At 37.7% G+C, this 22,445-nt stretch overlaps 1 protein-coding gene across 1 annotated transcript in view; it reads right to left on the minus strand.

Moving 5' to 3' along the window:
- hfm1 (helicase for meiosis 1) overlaps nucleotides 1–22,445 on the minus strand; it is a 51,053-nt gene that overhangs the window by 13,743 nt on the left and 14,865 nt on the right. The window contains 21 exon segments of the mRNA XM_036565372.1: nucleotides 45–179; nucleotides 340–437; nucleotides 2,353–2,400; nucleotides 2,492–2,598; nucleotides 5,307–5,398; nucleotides 6,355–6,435; nucleotides 6,521–6,568; nucleotides 8,360–8,493; nucleotides 8,619–8,713; nucleotides 9,914–10,059; nucleotides 11,740–11,841; nucleotides 12,295–12,338; nucleotides 12,446–12,534; nucleotides 14,420–14,481; nucleotides 14,484–14,619; nucleotides 17,329–17,484; nucleotides 17,603–17,680; nucleotides 17,796–17,947; nucleotides 19,077–19,209; nucleotides 21,133–21,203; nucleotides 21,290–21,331. Coding sequence (XP_036421265.1) covers nucleotides 45–179; nucleotides 340–437; nucleotides 2,353–2,400; nucleotides 2,492–2,598; nucleotides 5,307–5,398; nucleotides 6,355–6,435; nucleotides 6,521–6,568; nucleotides 8,360–8,493; nucleotides 8,619–8,713; nucleotides 9,914–10,059; nucleotides 11,740–11,841; nucleotides 12,295–12,338; nucleotides 12,446–12,534; nucleotides 14,420–14,481; nucleotides 14,484–14,619; nucleotides 17,329–17,484; nucleotides 17,603–17,680; nucleotides 17,796–17,947; nucleotides 19,077–19,209; nucleotides 21,133–21,203; nucleotides 21,290–21,331 — 2,049 coding nt within the window.

Consider the following 22,445-nt stretch of genomic DNA (forward strand, 5'->3'; position numbering starts at 1 on the left):
AAACAAAGGCAGCATAATGTAAACTATTTAGACAGTCATCCCACCTATCTTATCCAGCTGCTTGGAGACATAGGGAGAATTTTCCCACAGCTTGGCTCTGAAACATTTGGCCAAAATCAGGGAGTTGAGCTGAGCGGAGAAATTCGCCTTGGAGTGGTGACTGAGAAATTCAACCAGGCCTTAAAATGCAAACAAAACATCACAACACTGAAATACCCACTCATTAAAATACTGACTCCTGACACCATCAATACAACTGAATACACAATGATGCTGATACACGAGAAAAAAACAGTAGGTAATTATGCAAATATGACACTAATTTTAGAGGCAGATTACATTTGCTAACTCGGATTCCGTTCCTGAAAATCTTCCCAGTGTCCTGTGTGAGTCCAAACTCCTGAATTGGAATGCAGCCCAGCTGAGCTTGAATCAAACTGTGGTGAGAAGGGAACATGCACAGTAAATCCCCTGGAGTGCTGGTTATAAAGCCTTCTTTATATTTCTGTTTTTGTTCACTAACAATTCTAGGAACCTCATCTCCTGTGGTTACATTCTCTCTGATGTTTTAATAGTAAGAACTTCTGGTAAAGTTTAAAGCATCACCATATGAAATGTTTTTGTTAAAACTGAAGTAAATATCATTACTGAGTGAGGAAAATACAAACAGGCTAAAACATGGTGAGCTTGTGCTGCTGCAAGTCGCCCCGCAAAGCCTGAAATAATCATTTAAAAGTCAGAGGCGTCGTGTCAGGAGTTTTTCACACCATGTTGTACGCCTCTATGTATTAACGACACACACAGACTCTACAACTGGTTCCGGCTTGATGCTTAGGTCTTAAATAGATCTCAAAGCCAACATTATACTGACGAAGATATGATGTTTAGGCCTCAAATGATCTCAAAATCAACACTATACCAAAGAAGATATGGCGTTTAAGCCTCAAATGATCTCAAAATCAACATTATACTGACAAAGATATGATGTTTAGGCCTCAAATGATCTCAAAATCAACATTATACTGACAAATATATGATGTTTAGGCCTCAAATGATCTCAAAATCAGCACTATACTGACAAAGATATGATGTTTAGGCCTCAAATGATCTCAAAATCAGCACTATACTGACAAAGATATGATGTTTAGGCCTGAAGTGATCTCAAAATCAGCACTATACTGACAAAGATATGATGTTTAGGCCTGAAGTGATCTCAAAATCAGCACTATACTGACAAAGATATGCCGCAAATTATATTATAATCAACATCATTCTGACAAAGGTATGACATTTAGGCCTCAAATTATTTCAAAATCAACAATACATTGATGAAGATATGACGTTTAGGCCTCAAATGATCTCAAAATCAACATCATCCTGATGAAGATATGAGCGATTCTCTTTACACGCACTCTCCATTTGCCAGATTCCTTCAGACAAGCGGTTTAGAGAAGCACATCTTCTAGTGTTTATGTTGATGCTCTGACATGATTCCGGGCTCAGTAAGCCCACATCTGTTCATCAATTTCAGTCCAGAATGCTGAGTCCGAGCTGTAAGAAGGGGGAGCTGCGTCCCCTCTTCTGCAGTGTTTAGCCAACACATATTTAATAGACCTTTCCGACACACTTACTTGCAGGAGCAAACAAACAGTGTTGTAGAATCTGCCAACAATTAAAACTGACCTACCCTCTCAAAAAAGATGGTTCTTCAAGGGTTCTTTAGTAAAGACAATGGTTCTATATAGAACAAAGAACACTCAAACAACCCTTTGCATGATTATTTATTTACATCATGAAAGGGTCCTTCAGACTGATGGAAAATGTGCATAAGTGTGCTATAGATGGTTCTACATAGAACCTTTTTGAAAATGGTTCTATATAGCACCAAAAAAGGTTCTTCTATTGTTACAAGCTTTACATTGTAAAAGCTTTTTTAAAAAGGTTCTGTATAAGATCATCTACAGCACATTCTCCATCAGTCCGAAGAAGGGTTTCACTATGCAATGAACCCTTTAATCATGCAAAGGGTTCTTTGAGTGTTTATGGAGCCACTTTCTTTACTAAAGAACCTTTGAAGAACCATATTAAGAGTGTACAAACCTTTCCAAACTAACCAATCCTGAACTCACAAAGTGTTTACCACTACAATGGGCCAAGAAGGGCTCAAGTTTTTGTTAAAAATGTGAAAAAAAATTTCTGGTCACCCAGTGGGCCCTGATCCCTGTGTGGGCCCTTAAACTGCAGCCTAGGATAGCCTGAGCATTAATATGCCCCTGACTATAACGATTAACATGATGATAAAAGAAAAGAAGTCAAAGTTCCACTTAAACATTAATGAAGAGCAACACATACCAGTTAACTTTCATGTCATTACTTTTGATCTTTCCCTCCATTGGATACCTAAAAGGAAACGTAGAGTTTTTTCCATTTAGTTCTGATGAAGAAAAGCACTTTATCTAAAATGTGTGTTTAGAAATGTTCTATCTCTGACCTGATGGTGACTCTGTTCTTATCTTTGTTCAGTGTGTTCAGTGTTCTCTTCTCATTCACTCTCAGCTGCACATCACTAAACTCCTTGCCCTTTGACATCATTTCAATCTAGCAGGAGCAAATATAAAAGGATTAGTTTACATCCAAATTATACAGTAATATCACAAAGCAACCTCAGCAAACAGCTACTAACATGATGTTTGGTGCTAGTAAGGAAACCGTGTACATGTTAAACCAACAAAAAAGTCAGGGGCCGGATTCACAAAAGCTTTCTTAGGAAAGAAATTGCGAAGGTTCTTAAGACAAACACTACAAAGTTCGTAAGAATGTTCTTAAACGCAATTCTCGAAAAAAAAAAAGTTTTAATTATTAAGTCTTAATTATTTTCTTAAGATTTTCTCAGGAAAATCTTTATTGTTTTCTTATGTTGGCTCCGTTGCATTTTACCCCGTACCATAAACGACGCAAGACACTTTCTGAATTTGAACGAACTGTTATTTCTATTATTTACTTAAATTCGTTCAGAGGACAGTGCAATGGAGGAAAAACATCAAACCAAGCATTAAACAAATTTTAGCAAACAAGATCTAGAGGTGATGGTGGAAGAAACATCCAACAGGAAAAAAAATCCTCACTGGAAATATGATAATTGTGGGGTGACAGATGAGGATGAGCAGGAGCAGCAGAAGCAGCATCTGTGATAAATTTAGATGCTGACCTTGTCGACTCTTACAGCCTAAGACAAGTGTGAGTCTATCGTAAGGCTAAAAAAACATCTATGAACATAATATTTTTAAGAATACCACTTGTTCTTAGAATCAATCTTAAGAAAATAGTTAAGAAAAGAAAATAAGGTAAAAAATTACAATTTCTCGTTACTTTTTTCTTAAGAATAAAATTAAGAAAAAACACATTTAAGAAGATTTTCTTTCTTAAGACATTTTCATGAATCCGGTCCCAAGATTTGTTAAAGGAACAGATCGACCAAACATGCTAACATGGCTAACAATGAATGGAAGCTAGTAGCCACCAATGAACATCACCATTTGCATAAAGCTATTCGGTGGCCATTCACTTTCATCAGCTTCAGCAGCTGGAAAAAAGCTACATCGGCGTTTCTGAATGAACTTGTTTCAGTTCAATTCAAATTCAAATTTATTCGCTTAGGGCTTTTTATAACGGCTGTTATCACAAAGGAGCTTCACAGAAATTAGGGTCTGAGCCCCAACTGAGCGAGCTAAGGGTGACAGGAAAAAACTCCCAAAGAATATGAGGAACCTTGAGAGGAACTAAGCTCAACTAAGCTCAACACAAAAATGGTAACTTTACAGAAGAAGGAAAAAACTTTCCTAACTTTGAGTGGAAGTTAACAGAACAAGGTGTTTTTTTCCCAAGTAATTTTGGACCATTTATCTCGGTCCAAAGAGAAGCTGGCATTTTAAAACAATATTTTAAAAACGGAGATAAACGTCTTTCATCTGACAGCGATGATATATTAAACTGAATAAATAAACAGTAACTGTGTATTAAAATGTGCAGAGGTGTGTCTCTGTAGAGGGCGTGTAACTTATTTAAGCAATAGAACAGGAGAGGGAGTGTGTTATCCGAAATAACACTGCCTTCGGCTTGTGCCTGAGACCAAATCACAGCCGTGATGTTATTGGCGATAACACACTCCTCGAGTGTTCTATTGCTTTTATATAACAGTTAAATAAATAAAGTAATAAATTAATAAACTGGGTCGTGAACGCGGCGTTTAATATGTTTTAATGTTCGCAGTTCCTTCACCAAATTATAGCTCCTTAACGAGCAGCTTGTTGCTACGTCAGAGTAATGAGCTCCGCCCACCCGCTGCTCAGTCTGCTGTAAGCCTCGTCTTTTGAAGCGCGGACTGAGCCATAAAACTGCCGCAATATCAAGTTCAGCTCAGTTTTGTCAGTTTTTGCCAGATCAGTATTAATGTTGTTTTGTTCCAGCCAGTCTGTAAAGCATCTTACAGCCCGTTTAGTTTGGCGAATGGTGTTGGGTTCATTTCTGGCTGATTCCAGGTTGTTTAGCTGTTCTTCTGTCACAGCTGCCGACTGAAAAGCTGCTCAGTGGTGATGACAGTTTGGGAATTTAGTGTCGTCTCATCTTCAGAGTCTGACCAAATCGGCTGTCGGTCAAATGTGATCTTAAAAGTGTCCATTTTCTGTTTGTGACAAAGTAAGAAGTAAATACGTTCAAATGGCTTGAGCGTCTCCTACAGCTGTCAAAGTCATTGCTTAGCAACAGCATCTCAGCGGAGTGATACAGTGTTCGTGAAAAACCTGTGATGTTATGGCAAAATAGCAGCACAGTTAGAACGCTCCTCGACCAATCAGCTTGCGTGGCCGGAACTAACTGTTGTATAATTACACATCAACAACATGGAATTTGACTAGGGACGTCCAAACTTTTACACTATTCCCTTAACTCTGTCTACAGGCTTTGCTGAAGTATAAGCTATGACCTTCATTCTGTGGAAATAAGTGAAAGGCTGAGCTCAGAAATTCATATCTTTATCAGAATATCACCTAAACAGTATGAAAACACTTATGAATGCAGGCGCAGCACAAAACGTGTCTCGATGCGACCGCGATATGCGGCCACATTGCTTACGAATTTACCGCTAAATTTACTAGACAGCAGTGATCACATCCACTACAGAGCTCTGACCACGACAGTAAATTTTGTCTGTACTGTTTAAAGCACTTCAGTTCAACTATAATACAGCCTGACTTACAGTTACATAAAACAAACTGGGAAAATGAGAGAAATTCCTCGTACACACTCACCAATTCTGATAGTGTTTCTCGACCTGTCACCTTGCTAAACTGCTTCATGGTGTCAAATGCAACATAGTACCGAGCCATGAGCTTCCCACTCGCTGAGCACAAAAGACTCCTCTGATTAGCAAAATCAGTGATGTAGTGAATAGACTGTTCTACAGAGAAATACCAAGGAAAGCTTTCTAGACAGAGATTAAAGGGCCTCCTACACTTTTCTTATTTTGAATTCTTTCACTTTGAATTAATCACTCAATCAATCTTTATTTAAACTTGGAGTACACTGAGGGAGACCCTCATTTACAATGTAGCTGAGCCAATACAGAGATCAGGGATTGAGAAGTTAAATAGTAAAAACATAACAAATGCTAAAAAAAAACAAAAAAAATTCCAAATCAATAAACCATTAAAACTACAACAATATAGTAGCGTAATAAATAAGACAAAATAAGAATAAATACAAAATATAATTAATGAAATAAATAAACAAATAAAAAATGTAAAACAATAGCTTGCCAACATTAAAATAAATAAGAACAGAATAAAAATGAAACAATAACCAAAAACATAACAAAAAAATCACATAGAAATTTTGTGTGGTTTTATATATGAAAATATATTATAATTCATTTTGACATGACTATTTTCAAACCTCTCTTTATCCCTTAGAAGTAAACAGGCTGTTTTTCGTACTCACCTTTAAGACTGATATATGTAAATGATCTCTGTTCTGACTGGCTGCCCTGTATTGTGCCTCATTTAAAGAGCAGGTGGATTTATGTAAAGGAGTTCTAGTGACCAAAAGAGTGAATTCAAAACAGGAAGTTTAGTTTCCATATATGGAATGTACGGAGTCTATTACTATAACTCTATAACTCTATCACTTAGAAAAGGCACATAATTTTTCCATGATATGGACCCTTTAAGCTTGGTTCAAGATAAAAAGCTCTAAAAATGGAGAGTCTCATTGATTTAGCTTCATCTGTCTAGAAAACTGACCAGATATGAATATGCTTTGCCCTCCATTATGACAAATTAAAAAGGTACAACTCATCACCGGTTGGCTTGATGTTTATGTCTTCGTCCATTGTGATCAAATGAAAGGAGGCCAGTGAGTTCAGGTTTCTTAAACAGAGCTCTAAAATGAAGAACAAAATTACACCAGTAATGAGTCACTCAATTTTCAGTTACTAATGCCGGCAATCTGGACCTGCCTGACCTACCTTGCAGTTTGGTCTCGATTCCACATTTGTCAAGATCAGCGGAAAAACCTGAAACAAATTTAGGCTGACTTCAGAACAAAACAACTTCTCTTTCAATACTGCAACTTAAACTTTCAATATTGGCTAATACAGACACCAGAACTACTAAGCTTCAAAATGAGCTATTTTTAATTTAAAATACTTCAATTAACCCTCTACTGCACACTTTATGAAAGCAATTAAAAAAATATTCAGTTCAATTCACTTTTCTTGAATAAAATGACTCTTGATTTATTTTTTCAGACCCGATTATTAAACTCAAAAACATTAAAAAAAAATATATATATATATATATTTTTAGGCAACATTGTGCAACGTATTTCTGAAAATTCTCACCACAAAAAAAAGTATACTGAACGTTAAAAAAAGAGGTTTAAATGTGCCGACTAAGAGATAGTATGACTAAGCACATGCTTTTTATTGACTTACTCAACCCTTTCGTTGTCTTTAAATATGTATAACGTTATTGTAAAGTGAGGAAAATGAGTTTGTTGCCCTGAGGCAACATCGTGCAAAAGAGGGTTCAGATGTCAGTCTAGAAGTACCATGCTTTAAAAAAAATCAGGGGCCGGATTCACGAAAGCATCTTAAGAAAGAATTCTTAATATTATTCTTAAGACAAAAGTTACTAGAAATTGTTATTCTTCAAATAACTTCTTAATAATTATCTTATTTTCTTTTCTTAACTATTTTCTTAAGAATGATTCTAAGAAGAAGTGGTATTCTTGAACATGTTTTCTTAACCTTACAATAGACTCACACTTGTCTCAGGCTGTAAGAGTTGACAAGATTAGCATCTAAATTTATCAGGGACGCTGCCTCTGCTGCTCCTCATCCTCATCCATCACCCCACAATTATCATGTTTTCCAAAAAGGATTTTTCCTGCTGGCTGCGTCTTCCACCATCACCTCGAGTTCTTGTTTGCTCAATTTTTTTAAAGCTTGGTTTCATGATTTTTCCCCCATTTTGCTCCTCTGAGTGGATTAAACTAAACAACGGAAATAACAGTTAATACAAACTCAAAATGTATCTTGCATGGTTTATGGTTCATGGTAAAATGCAACGTAGCCTACATAAGAAAACAATGAAGACTTTCTTAAAATAATTAAGACTATCTTAAGAGAACCTTTGAGAACTTCTTTTTTTTTTAGAATTGCATTTAAGAGCATTCTTAGAAACTTCTTAGTCTTTGCCTTAAGAACCTTTGCAAGTTTCTTCTCAAGAAAACTTTCGTGAAACCGGCCCCTGTTCTCTTACACAAACAGAAAACAAACTTAAGAAACAGAACCAACTTCTATAACTGAACTTTGGAGGCGAAGAAAAATATCCTTGTAGATTTCTTTTAAAAACTGAAACAAACGTCTCTTAAAAGGGTGGAACTGCCATAAAGGTAAAGGTGGACACACTAAATACTGAAAAAACTGAAATTCTATTCAGTTACTGATGTCTCTGGACAATTCCCGCTTACATACGTTTTCCGCTTTTTTCCTGACACATAGAAATGAATAACTTGTACATTAATGACTGTTTTGACTGGAAATTAAATACATGACAAATGGTCTCTGACTTTTATGCAGTACTGTATAATAAATAAACAAAATAAATAAACTGAAATCATTTACAGTAATAATATGTACAAAATTAGACTATTTAAAATCACAGAACAGTAATTAAAGTTTAATACTAAAACAATAAAATACAAATAATCAGTCTGATACCACCGCCGAGCTTCAGATCAATGTATTCTCTAAATTTAACCCGTGCTGTCAATTTAGGATGGAAGACTTTGCGGGTCTCACCATAATGTGTAGGGTTCTTCAGGGCCCGTATGTAGAGGAAAGTGGAACGAATCCAGTCCAAAGCCATGTTCACATCAGAGATGGTGTGAAGGACAATCTCAGCATTCAAGTGCTCCACCAAGTTTGTATGCAGACTGAAACAGGATTTGAGTTCCAATCACTGAATCACATACAGTAATAGGTTCATCTGAGCTTCAAATGTCATTATAAAAGTCCTTCTGCTAAAAGACAATTCATGGCAAACCGCATGGTGTTGTACCTGCTCTCTATGGTCTCTGAGCCATTCATGAACTGCATATACTTGTCTTTGGTGTGAGATCGGGTCATGATCACAGCAGTCGCTGATGTATCAAACTAAAAGAAAAGAATAGGAGAAAAAACACATCAGTCCATCTCGTACAAGCAGCCTGTCACAACTGTTCTGGGGGCCAAATCAATCGTCCCTCTGCATCTGCTTTGGGCAGCTATGTGATCTGGTCCTGAGGTTTGGCTCAGTACTATGTGCTCTGATCCTGAAGTTTGGTTCAGTACTGTGCGCTTTGATTCTGAGATTTAGTTCAGTACTTTTTGGTATTGATCCCGAGGTTTAGTTCTGTACTATGTGATCTGATCCTGAGGTTTACTTCAGAACTATGTGCTCTGATCCTGAGATTTAGTTCAGTACTTTTTGGTATTGATTATGAGGTTTAGTTCAGTACTATGTGCTCTGATCCTGAGGTTTAGTTCTGTACTATGTGCTCTATGCGATCCTGAGATTTAGTTCAGTACTTTTTGGTATTGATTATGAGGTTTAGTTCAGTACTATGTGCTCTGATCCTGAGGTTTAGTTCTGTACTATGTGCTCTGATCCTGAGATTTAGTTCAGTACTTTTTGGTATTGATTATGAGGTTTAGTTCTGTACTATGTGCTCTGATCCTGAGGTTTAGTTCTGTACTATGTGCTCTGATCCTGAGGTTTAGTTCTGTACTATGTGCTCTGATGCTGAGATTTAGTTCAGTACTTTTTGGTACTGATCCTGAAGTTTAGTTCTGTACTATGTGTGCTGATCCTGAGGTTTAGTTCAGTTCTATGTTTTCTGATTCTGAGGTTTAGTTCTGTACTATGTGCGCTGACCCCGAGGTTTAATTTAGTAATATATGCTCTGATCCTGAGGTTTACTTCTGTACTATGAGCCCTGTTCCTAAGTTTTAGTTCAGTACTATGTGCTCTGATCCTGGGACTTAGTTCAGTACTTTTTGGTATTGATCATGAGGTTTAGTTCTGTACTGTGTACTCTGATCCTAAGGTTTAGTTCAGTACTATGTGCTCTGATCCTGGGACTTAGTTCAGTACTTTTGGTATTGATCATGAGGTTTAGTTCTGTACTGTGTGTGGTGAGCTTGAGGTTTAGTTCAGTACTATGTGCTCTGATCCTGAGATTTACAGTACTTTTTGGTACTGATCTTGAGGATCAGGATCAGTACCATGTTTAGCTCAGTGCTATGTGCTCTGGACATGCAGTTTAGCTCAGGATTATGTACTGTGGTCATGAGGTTTAGTCATGAGGTTAGTACCTGTGGCCTGCCTGCTCTACCGATCATTTGGAGCATGTCAGCCTCGCTGTACTCCTCACATGATCCACCAATGTAATGCATTGTGGACTTGATCACCACCAGGTGAGCTGGCAGGTTCACACCCATCGCCAAAGTGCTGGTGGTAACTGATTAAATAAATAATACATTTCTCAAACCATTTTGCATGTTCATATTAGGTTGTGGGTTTTTTGTATATGAAAAACAAAAATGCACTCTATACAAACAGACTAACTATTCAGGGCTACATTAATAAGACACTGTGCTCTAAAAGACAAATAAAACACCCATCGTCAAGGTGAAAACTGGAGTAAAAACTTTTTAACAATGGTAAAACCACTGTAACATGACCTTGCTTATCTTACTGCCTTCATAAAAATGAGAACAAAATGCAACATGATCAAATAAACGAATGTTCAATACATAATTTACGTAATATTTAATTATTATATTACGTTGTTAGCATTATTATTGTTGTTGTTATTTTTATTATTTTGTTTGTTCACAGTAGGTCATGGTTATTGGTTATTCATACAACAGTTAGTTTCGGCTACGCAAGCTGATTGGTTGAGAAGCGTTCTAACTGTGCTGTTACCATAACATCACGTTTTTTACTGTAACACTGTATCACTCCGCTGAGACGCTGCTGCTAAGCAATGACTCTGACAGCTGTAGGAGACGCTCAAGCCATTTGAACATTTTTACTTCTTACTTTGCCACAAACAGAAAATGGACACTTTTAAAATCACGTTTGACCGACAGCCGATTTGGTCAGACTCTGAAGATGAGACGACACTAAATTCCCAAACTGTCATCACCACTGAGCAGCTTTTCAGTCGGCAGCTGTGACAGAAGAACAGCTAAACAACCTGGAATCAGCCAGAAATGAACCCAATACCATTCGCCAAACTAAACGGGCTGTAAGATGCTTTACAGACTGGCTGGAACAAAACAACATTAATACTGATCTGGCAAAAACTGACAAAACTGAGCTGAACTTGATATTGCGGCAGTTTTATGGCTCAGTCCGCGCTTCAAAAGGCGAGGCTTACAGCAGACTGAGCAGCGAGTGGGCGGAGCTCATTACTCTGACGTCGCAACAAGCTGCTCGTTAAGGAACTATAATTTGGTGAAGGAACTGCGAACATTAAACCATATTAAACGCCGCGTTCACGGCCCAGTTTATGAATTTATTACTTTATTTATTTAACTGTTATATAAAAGCAATAGAACACTCGAGGAGTGTGTTATCGCCAATAACATCACGGCTATGATGATATACGGCAACCAAATCACAGCTGTGATGTTATTCGCGATAAACACACAACCTCGAGTGTTCTATTGCTTAATTAACACATTATTATACTGAGGACCTCATTTCACTGAAAGGAGTAGCAAACTCCTAAGTCAGTTAGCTACTTAGCTGTTTGTGTTTAGCTGAAACACTCCCTTGATTTCATCTTATTTAACAGGGGCAGCAGCTGCGGCTATATGTAATACTGCTATATAAAATAGTCATGGACGAAAAAACTGGCTGTTTAGCTAACTTTTCTTCCAACTATATGTTGCCCAGAAGGTCCTCCTTGAAATGAAATAGTCCTGGAACTGTCACAGTCTTCATATAAAATAATGTTAGCTAGCCAGCCAACTACTATCTGAGCTGTGCTTTGCCCAAATTGGGGAGGTACAGAAGCTAATATTTGAAAGCAACTAAAGTAAGCTACCTAGAATTGAATACATAGCAGCATTCATGTAACAGTGTAGGTCACCACGTGGCTGATTTCAATGAAAATGTAAGCAGCACTCACAGAGGACAGGCAAGTCACCAACTGTAAATGCATCTTCAACCACTTTCCTGTCTGACACACTGACGCCAGCATGGTGATATCCAACACCACACATAATCAGGTCTGAATGAGGGCAGATTTGAGAAAACACAACATCAGTCAACACAACACACAAACAACGATCTGGGCTCTCCTGGTCAAACTGCATGTTTTGTTCATTTTCTAAATATATATATTTATTTGCTGAGTTTCACGTAAAATTTAGCCTGTGCAAAAGCATATTTTATGCTTTATATTAATATATTATTATATTAATATTATGTAATATATTATTATATTATATTAATGTATTAAATTCATTAATATATGTCCTTAAATTTGGAGGAAAAATGCCAGATTCAAGTCTACTCCCTTTAGAGGGTGTGTAGTGTATTTTCACTTAGAAAATCAACAAAATATGCAATTTGATGAGAAGTATACCAAACTTTTGCACACGACTGTATTTTTCAGTCAACAGTCAGTGCAGGGAGATTACCCAGATGGTTTTCAGGACATAACTAAAAGAGATGTACCAACCTCTGAGTTTTGAATCAAGAACAGAACTGGCATATTTCATCAACCTATGAGTCAAGACAGTGAGTCAATGAGTCAATGAGTCATGTCCACATTACAAAAATAATGAGTTTCTCCTTTATATGAGAAAGATAACAAGAAAAAGTGAACACACCGCTGTCTGTGATCAGTACTCATAATGAATCTGGCATCCTTGGCGAGCACTGCAGCAGACTGCTGGACTCCTTTCCTCGTGGAGCAAAACTTTGAGAACGATAATAAAAATCAGCAGCAATTAAAAAAAAAGTCAAATGAAAGTGGAAAAAACCACTGAATGTCAAAATGGACAAAAATATTATATTGCTACGTGTTACAATACACAACGATCAGGTATAACATTCTGACCACCTCCTTGTTTCTACGCTCATTGTCCATTTTATCAGCTCCACTTACTGTATAGGTGCACTTTGTAGTTCTACAGTTACAGACTGTAGTCCATCTGTTTCTCTGATACTTTGTTAGCCCCCTTTTACCCTGTTCTTCAGTGGTCAGGACCCCCATGGACCCTCACAGAGCAGGTACTATTTGGGTGGTGGATCATTCTCAGCACTGCAGTAACACTGACGTGTTGGTGGTGTGTTAGTGTGTGTTGCGCTGGTCTGAGTGGATCAGACACAGCAGTGCTGCTGGAGTTTTTAAACACCTCAGTGTCACTGCTGGACTGAGAATAGTCCACCAACCAAATAGTACCTGCTCTGTGAGGGTCCATGGGGGTCCTGACCACTGAAGAACAGGGTAAAAGGGGGCTAACAAAGTATGCAGAGAAACAGATGGACTACAGTCTGTAACTGTAGAACTACAAAGTGCACCTATATAGTAAGTGGAGCTGATAAAATGGACAAGGAGAAACAAGGAGTTGGTCATAATGTTATGCCTGATCGGTGTACACTTACAGGCAAATGTTTGAACACCCTGGACAAATGACATTTTGTTGATTTTTCAAGTTAAAATATGTTCACACATCCTCAACGGGAACAACCTTACAGGTAGATTTTTTTCTGCAAAACTTTGCTGAGTTGAAATAATTAGGGAAAAAACATAAAACAAAAAATGTGCCAAATATTTTGCACAGACCACATTTTATGTTTTTCCCCTTAATGTGTTAAATTCAGCAAATAAACAGTAATTGTGCATTAAAATGTGCAGAAGTGTGTTCTCCGTAGAGAGTATGCTTTCTCACTTATTTTTACTTTAATCTACAAAACATGGAACTTGACCAGGAGCGCCCAAACGTTTGCTTACAACTGTACATCTTACATTATGCTATGTATTTACTTCCTAATATTATGTAACATTATGTATAATTCTATGTCTTTTTCAATTATACTGCAACCAAACTGCCCTAGAAAAAGAAAATGTACTACTACTAAAACATTCAGTAAAGGTTTATGGCTCATCTGCATGTTGCAGTCTACTATGCTGTCAGTACTGTGAAAGTCAGTATCATAAAAATGATACAAACACTGCACTGTGCAGTTAGGCTACGTTCACATTACAAGCCTCATCGCTCAAATCCAATTTTTTGCTTAAATCCGATCTCTCTGACACGATGGTTCACACTCGTTTAGGTAAGTGATTCAAATCTGTCATTAATGTGAACCGGCATCCTGAAATGACCCTCATGAGCTCATCCTACTCAGTAACGTCACGTGAATGAATCACGTTCATCATCAGCACAAACTAACGAGCAGAACGAGCTTCGCTGAGAAGATCATTAACTCTGATCAGCTCTCAGCTTCATTATTAGAGCGAGACGAAGGCGAAAAAGGTGAGATGAGCTGCTTTTCCACTGTTTACAGGCTTTAACTTCTGTTCAGTGCTGTTGCTATGGTAACGCTGAATGATGGTGCAGCGCAGTGGAAAAAAAGCACATGAATTCTGATCTGAGCGTCACATTAAGGTCGCATGGCCACAAATCGGATACGTATCCGATCTAGGACCACATGTGAAAGTGACTCAGGTCGGATTTGAAAAGATCAGATTTGTGTTCACACAGCCCTGAAAACATCAGATCTGAGTCACATTAGGGCAAAAAATCGGATTTGTGCCACTTCAGCCTGGTAATGCAAACATGAAGCTTTAGACTCACCACCAGTGTTGGCTTCTGGTCGGAGTAGGTCTGGATGATGCTGGCCATTTTGTAGTTGAGGAGAGGTCAAATCTGAATTCATTCTGGTTGTTTCCACTCGGGAATCCCAGCACTACTTTCCTCAATTTCACAGGTCTATGACTCTCATCCATCTCCAGACAAGTAGCTGGGCCCTGCTCATCTGATAGCCAATCAGCTATCTACAGAATGACAAAGAAATGACCTCAATCATTACAGTAAAGTCCAATTAACCTTAAATGTAAAAGGGGTATGTATGTGGGACTAAATTTCCATTCTGTCACTCTCAGAACAACATAGCTTATACAATGGTTTTATAATTTCATTGCAGCTACAAAATCATTCATACTATTTACTGAATCATGACTTTTAAGACACATAACTGAATAATAAGCCTGCATCTTAACCTCTTAACGTTTTCAACTCCTTGAAAACGGTGGTTCCCAAACGCACTTTGTCATATTCTTCATAACTGTCATATTTCATAAGCTACGTTCTAAAGGTGGGGGTTGTATGAGAGCTGTAACTGTCTTCTTTCCAGTCAAATAGATGGGTGATGTAATTTTAAACCCTTATAATAAAAGAAGCTGAACTCACAATTTTTTTTTCTACTGAAAGTCGACCCATTTTTCCACAAATCTGGGCTATAAACTATAAACAGATGGCGTCTCTTCAGTGATCTGCTCTGTAAAAATTACTTTTATATTTAAAATAATACAAAGAGCGTCTAAGATTTTTGGCTTTCAGCAGTAAATTGTACGCATATAGCAATATGTGTGATCATAAAACACTTCTGTTCATTTGAGGGGAGCTTTTACAAAAAAAAATAAATAAATAAAATAAAAATGTACGTTTATTTCATGCAGTTACTGAATAATTTACCTTACAATTTGGTCATGTAAATTCAGGTGGACAAACCAAAATATCCCCTGGTCAGTAAGAGGTTGAGGATCTGTTTGTGATCCACACTTCAGTTCTTCACTCTCAGAACAACAGAACTAGTAACAGTAGTAGTAATTCATCATATGTACCAAACTATAACTTAAGGTTCATAACTGGATATTAAGTCTATAGTGTTAATATACTGTAGTTGTTGAAACAAAACCGTATACACACGTTTTGTTTTACAGAATATTAGCTGCCCTTTAAAAATGTGTTAGAATTTCACAGAAGTGGTGCAGAATTACTTGGAAAAAATACTGTTACATTGACTTTCGTCCAAAGTTAAGACTGTTTTTTCCTTCTCCTGTTAAGTTCCCATTTTGGAGACAGAACTATGCACATACATTTTTGGTTACAGGGGCTCAAGGGGGAAAAGAGGGAAACATTAAATTTTACTTAATTTACTGTGTATACTGCAATCACTCTTATAGAGAGTCAATGCAATCATGTTTCCAATAAAATCAAACGTAGTGTTTTTCAAAGGCAGCCAAAGGCACTAACAATACTGTGTGTGAAGGGATTTGAACACCAGTCCCCACTGAGAGCTACACTATTTAATCACTATGTAGTATTCGGTTATAGCTCTATTTAAGAACTCTACTGAGTCTCGAATGAATCCCAGTTTTTACAATAATGAAAATTTGACACAGAAATCTATTAACATGTCTTTTTGCTGACATTATTTCCTTCAAAACAAGCGCATTACGAAATGTGACACATTCTTAGAGAGATTATCAGCATTTTATTGGTGGGATTTGCAGTGCTGTGGAGATATAGGAGGCAAATCCGGCCAAAAAACAAAAGATCTGGTGAAACTGAACATCAGACCAAACGCCGTCAGAAAAACCTGTGAAAATGTTATACTGGCATTCGTATCGAGATACACAATAGTTTTCTAAGTTATATGAACCAGTCTTTGCTCGACCAGGCTTGCATTTAGTCCGAGGAATGATGCCGTTCTGACTCTGAGGTCTGAGGATGCCCTTACATGTACCCGTAGCCCCGCCTAGTGCTAATTAACATATATTTGCATGTTGGTCAACTTGAAAACGAAAAAGTGGGAAATGAAAAGTAAATCACCAGCAGGTGGCGCTGATGTTCGTTTGCATTTGCCTTTTTATTCTGACACTTAAAGCGCGTCCACGCCGAAAACTGAATCACAAACGGTCACTTTGCTGTTGATTTATCCATTTTGCATCTTCATTTTGTCAGACATGCAGCCGATTGCTATGAAAAAGAAATAAGACCGTAAACACTGCATTTTGATTTTAGTTTTCACACTTATTACACATTTCATGAAGAAAAGCCAAAGCCAAAGCGAAGCTTGGATTTGCTTTCCTCTATTAGCTTTTTCATTTTAGATTTGGCCATGAAATACCAGAATAATGACTAAAATGAAATGATAAATAGCTGTTTTAAATTTATTTTTAATTTTGTCACAAATGGCCCGTGCTCATGTGAAAAATGAAATTGCAAATGTAGGTATTTCTTTTCATTTTCAATCTTGACAGGATATTTGCGCAGATGTTTGGTAAAAGAAATGGCAAAAAGAGGTTTGCATTTGCATTTTATTGCTTTTAATTTTAGTTTCTTTTTTGGCTGGATTTGCCTCCCACAGTGGAGATGCGTGACAGGTCGGAATTAAGAGAACTATATGTGGGTGGTACTGCACTAGAGGGGGTGCCCAAACATGATGGATCCAAGAACCCAAGCCAGGCAACAAGCTCTCTGACTGAGCCTCATGTCGCTGAAACAGATCTTGAAGAACAGTAAAGAATGGCTGTGTGTACAGTTATTTTACACACCAACAAAGAGGGCACTTGTACAGTTTGAAGGCAAAGGGGCAGGAGCTCAGCCCCCCTCCAAGGTCTCTCTGTGCACATGCCTGTTTGGAGATATGAGGTTTTGTTGCAACAGCGATAATATGGCACATTATTGAATTTTCTCACATCACAAATGTTCGGGATGGTGGCAGAGACTGCAACAAATCTCATGTGTCTCTTAGAGTTTGCATTTGCAGCCATGCAGGAGGTGTGTATGGCTTTCATTCTGCTGACCACAACCTCAAGAGTAGGTCCTCGGCTTGAGTCTTTCACCATATGTACCTGTGACAGGGATAAGAAGAGCGTTAAACTCTAAACCGCTGACACAGCTATTGAAATTACTGTCTTGCAAGTGATAGTAAATAATAATAATAATAATAATAATAATAATAATACAGACCTCGTCAATGAGGAATAGCTGGACTGACTGCAGCAGACAGTTATCCCTCCACTTCCTTGTCATACTATCCCATTTTTCCTTTGAAAGGGTTGCATGTATCATTAAGGAAACGAAGTTGAAATGTTTAAGTTCTACTTCAGTTATACTGTGAATGTGATGTTCCATGAACAAATGTGCCCTAGCTATAACTTACTGGTGTTGTTATGATCAGATGTGAATCCTGGATTTCAAAAACATCGTCTATCTCAGTGTCTCCCGTCAGTTCTTTGCAGTTCAGCCCAAGAGGTCCGAATTTCAGCTTCCAGTTTTCATATCGCTGACTGCAAAGGGCTTTAATTGGTGCCACTTAGGAGAAAAGAGAAAGACGCTCATTTAAATACTAAATTTAAACCAACAAAAACTGTACTGAAATTACATGCAGAGGGCACAACAAACCGGAGAGAGAGATGGGCATTCACTCACAAGTAGTGCGTTGAACTTATTCTATTCACATGTGTACATCATCTGCACTTGAATAAAATATACACCGATCAGGCATAACATTATGACCTTGTTTCTGCGCTCATTGTCCATTTTATCAGCTCCACTTACTATATAGGTGCACTTTGTAGTTCTACAGTTACAGACTGTAGTCCATCTGTTTCTCTCCATACTTTGTTAGCCCCCTTTTACCCTGTTCTTCAGTGGTCAGGACCCCCATGGACCCTCACAGAGCAGGTACTATTTGTGTGGTGAATAATTCTCAGCACTGCAGTGACACTGATGTGGTGGTGGTGTGTTAGTGTGTGTTGTGCTGGTGCGAGTGGATCAGACAAAGCAGTGCTGCTGGAGTTTTTAAACACTGTGTCCACTCACTGTCCACTCTATTAGACACTCCTACCTTGTCAGTCCACCTTGTAGATGTAAAGTCAGAGACGATAGCTCATCTGCTGCTGCACAGTTTGTGTTGGTCATCCTCTAGTCCTTCATCAGTGGTCACAGGACGCTGCCCACAGGACGCTGTTGGCTGGATATTTTTGGTTGGTGGACTATTCTCAGTCCAGCAGTGACACTGAGGTGTTTAAAAACTCCAGCAGCACTGCTGTGTCTGATCCGCTTGTGCCAGCACAACACACACTAACACACCACCACCATGTCAGTGTTACTGCAGTGCTCAGAATGACCCACCACCCAAATAGTACCTGTGCAGGAAGGGAGACTGAAAACATGTTGCTTTGAATTTACTTAATTCAAATGTGTAAAATCGGTTTCACATGAATAATATACATCTACACACTTCTTGCGAAAAGTAAAGAAAAATGTAAACAGTAATTTTGTTGATATAACATATTTCACTCGTGGAACCAATATACACATTCAAACTAAGTAAATTCAAGCAACATGTTCTCCAGTGTAGCTCTCCAGGAGGAGAGTTGGTGACCACTGGTATATAAACAATTAACAATAAGAAAATAAGAAACATATTGTAACCCACTGTAGACAGCTTTGACATTGTTCCAAGGCTCTGTGGTCTCCATAAGCAGTCGAACAATGGCCAACTCAAAGAGCACAGTTTTCCCTGAGCCAGTGGGGGCACAGGCAACAAAGTTCTTGCTGGTGTAAAGAACCTGAAATTCAGTGCTAATTAGTACAGGTGTTCATAAAAAGATACATAGTACACATAATTAACACATAGTTTACATAATTAACTGTGAATGCATTTAGGGATGGGCAATATGGAAATGTGTTATCATTATATAGTGATAAATTACACAAGATATTTTAGGTACATCTTTGCATTATCTGTACTTCTACAACCCCATTTCCAAAAAAAGTTGGGACGCTGTGCAAAATGTAAATAAAAACAAAATGCAAATGATGTGCAAATCATTTAAACCCTATATTTAATTTAAAATGGTTCAAAGACAATATATTAAATGTTGAATCTGAGAATTTTGATTGTTTTTTTGAAAAATATTTGTCTATTTTAAATTTGATGCCAACAACACAAAAAAGTTGGGATGGGGGCAACAAAAGGCTGGTAAAGGTGTGTAATGAAAGAAAACACCAGGTGATTAATTGGCCAAAAGTCAGTAACATGATTGGGTATAAAAGAGCCTTTCAGAAGTAAAGATGAGGAGGGGTTCACCACTCTGTGAAAGACTGCATGATCAAATAGTGCAACAATTCAAGAATAACGTTTTTCAACGTAAAACAGCAAAGAACTGCTTTTCATCATCTACAGTACATAATAACATTAAAAGATTCAGAGAATCTGGAGAAATCTCTGTATGCAAGGGACAAGGTCAAAAACCAGTGTTTGCTGGCCGTGATCTTTGGGCCCTTAGGCGGCACTGCATTAAAAACAGACATGTTTCTGTAGTGGAAATCACTGCATGGGCTCAGAAACACTTCTGAAAAACACTGTCTGTGAAAACAGTTTGTCGCTGCATCCACAAATGCAAGTTAACACTCTAAAATGCAAAGAAGAAACCACATATAAACAGGATCCAGAAACGCTGCCACCTTCTCTGGGCCGGAGCTCATTTAAAATAGACTGGGGGGAAGTGGAAAAGTGTCCTGTGGTCTGATGAATCAACATTTGAAATTCTTTTTAAAATCAAGGACACTGTGTCCTCTGGGTTAAAGACCACCCAGCTTGTTATCAGTGCACAGTTCAAAAGCTAGTATTCATGATGCTAAACTGACCTTCTTGCACCCACTGATAACATTTGGTGCATTATGAAATGAAAAATATGACAAATGAGCCCCAAAACTGTTGCAGCTGAACAGCAGCTAAAATCCTGTACCAAACAAGAATGGGAAAACATTTCACTTTCAAATCTACAGGAGTGTCTACTCAGTTCCCAAACGCTTACAGAGTGTTGTTAAAAGAAGAGGTGATGAAACTCAGTGGTAAACAGGCCCCGTCCCAACTTGTTTGAAACATGTTGCTGGCATCAAATTCAAAATGGGCATATACGTTTCAAAAAACAATAACATTTCTCAGCTTCAACATTTGATCTGTTGTCTTTGTACTATTTTCCTTTAAAAAATATGGTTTACATGATTTGCATATCATTGCATTCTATTTTTACTTACATTCTGCATAGCGTCCCAACTGGAAATGGGGTTGTACAATGCAGAGCCGGACAAAAACACAGATTTAGAATCATTACAACAACTGTAAACAACAACAGCTAGTGTACAGTAACAGCATAAACTGCTAAGCAGCTGACCAGATATGAGCCAATTGTGCACTGAAAAATGGTGCGCTGAATGTACGTGTCAAGTGGTTGTAAATATATAAAATGTATTAAATGAAAACAAACTGTGTAATATATTTTGTATTTTATTTTGTATTATATTGATCGAATTTTTTTTTCTCCTGTTCCTTTTTATTAAATATTTTATTTTTGCACATACTGATATACAATCTTTCTTGTTTTCCATTCCCAGTTATTCATGTCTTTAAGTATCTAGATAATATATTTTTCCCATATCGCCCATCCTTAATTGTAATGGAAGGAATTTGGATGAATGATACTTACATCATCCAGTGCTTTAGACTGCACATAGTTAAAGTAGGGGAACTCTTTGAAGACACTTCTAAATTTAGCAGCTGTGCACACATCATTAAGGCAATCATCCAGCTAGGCAACATGAACACATCTGAAACTATGTTTCTCAACCGTTTTGTGAGGATACGAATTTCAGAGATGGAACGAAGGATCTCGGGTCCAGATGATCCTTAAATGGCGGGGAAAACATAACCTTTGGTTTACATTTCGTCTGTGCACTGCTCATTTGTTTATTCATGCAAATGGTATATAAACAGTACATGCAAAACAGAATCTGGCATATGCATACAGGGCTAATATGGTAGGCGCAACATCATTACTGTCCAACAGTTACTATGAATAAATGGAAATGAAGTATTTCCACTGGTTTCATTAATTTAGCTAACCAAATGTTAGCAAACAGAGTAAACACAGTAAAGAGTAGGGCTAATTACTGTGGACAAAGTACTAATTTTGCTACACTGCACTACTACATGCATTTGCATCTGCAGGGAAGTATCAGGGCCTTCAAGGCCTTCAAGGAAGGCCTCATGATTTCTAGGAACTAAAACAAAATGTGTTATTTTAGTTTAATTTTGTTCAATATATTTGTATATACACTTGCATTTCCACAAGTATTACAGTACTACCCTTATTTCTTTATTAAGTTTTGGATGGAAACAAACACTCAGCTGAAAACTGGCCAATCAGAATTGTTTTTCTCCATGGTATCTAAGTAGATATCGCTAAGCAGGTTTTCCTATTGGTTGGGACTTCAGGAGCTGAAGAGAAGGCCTAACAAGCTAGATAAACCATTAGCCCAAGTGACAGAGTGACAAATCAACACATTAAATTTTGATTTCCTATAGGCAGCACATTAAACGGTCACTCTAGTCCTGCCGGAACTCCCAGATACATCACTGACTGTTAAGACATCAGCCTAATCCAGGGGTCGGCAACCCAAATGTTAAGAAGAACCATTTTGTCCTTTCAACGAAAATCAAACCCCCTCGGGAGCCACAATACTTTACGTCTATTTTACCATCTTGGCTGTAAATATATCTCAGTATGTGCTGATGTACAAGTTACAGGCCAAAAAATATAACAGTGTTGTTGGAAGAAAACCTCATATCTCTAAAATAACAACTTCACAGAAAAAGACAAAAACTAATTTACTTTTAATGTAAGTCAATGGAACCAGACTTTTTTCTAAGTCATTTTGAGCCGTTTCTTTTGGTCCAATCTTCATGAAATTTACACACAATGTAAAGGGCAACAGGTATTTCCAAATTATGTAAAAAAGT

The sequence above is a fragment of the Colossoma macropomum genome, unplaced genomic scaffold (genome assembly GCF_904425465.1).
Source record: "Colossoma macropomum unplaced genomic scaffold, Colossoma_macropomum, whole genome shotgun sequence".
NCBI classification, from domain to species: Eukaryota; Metazoa; Chordata; class Actinopteri; order Characiformes; family Serrasalmidae; genus Colossoma; species Colossoma macropomum.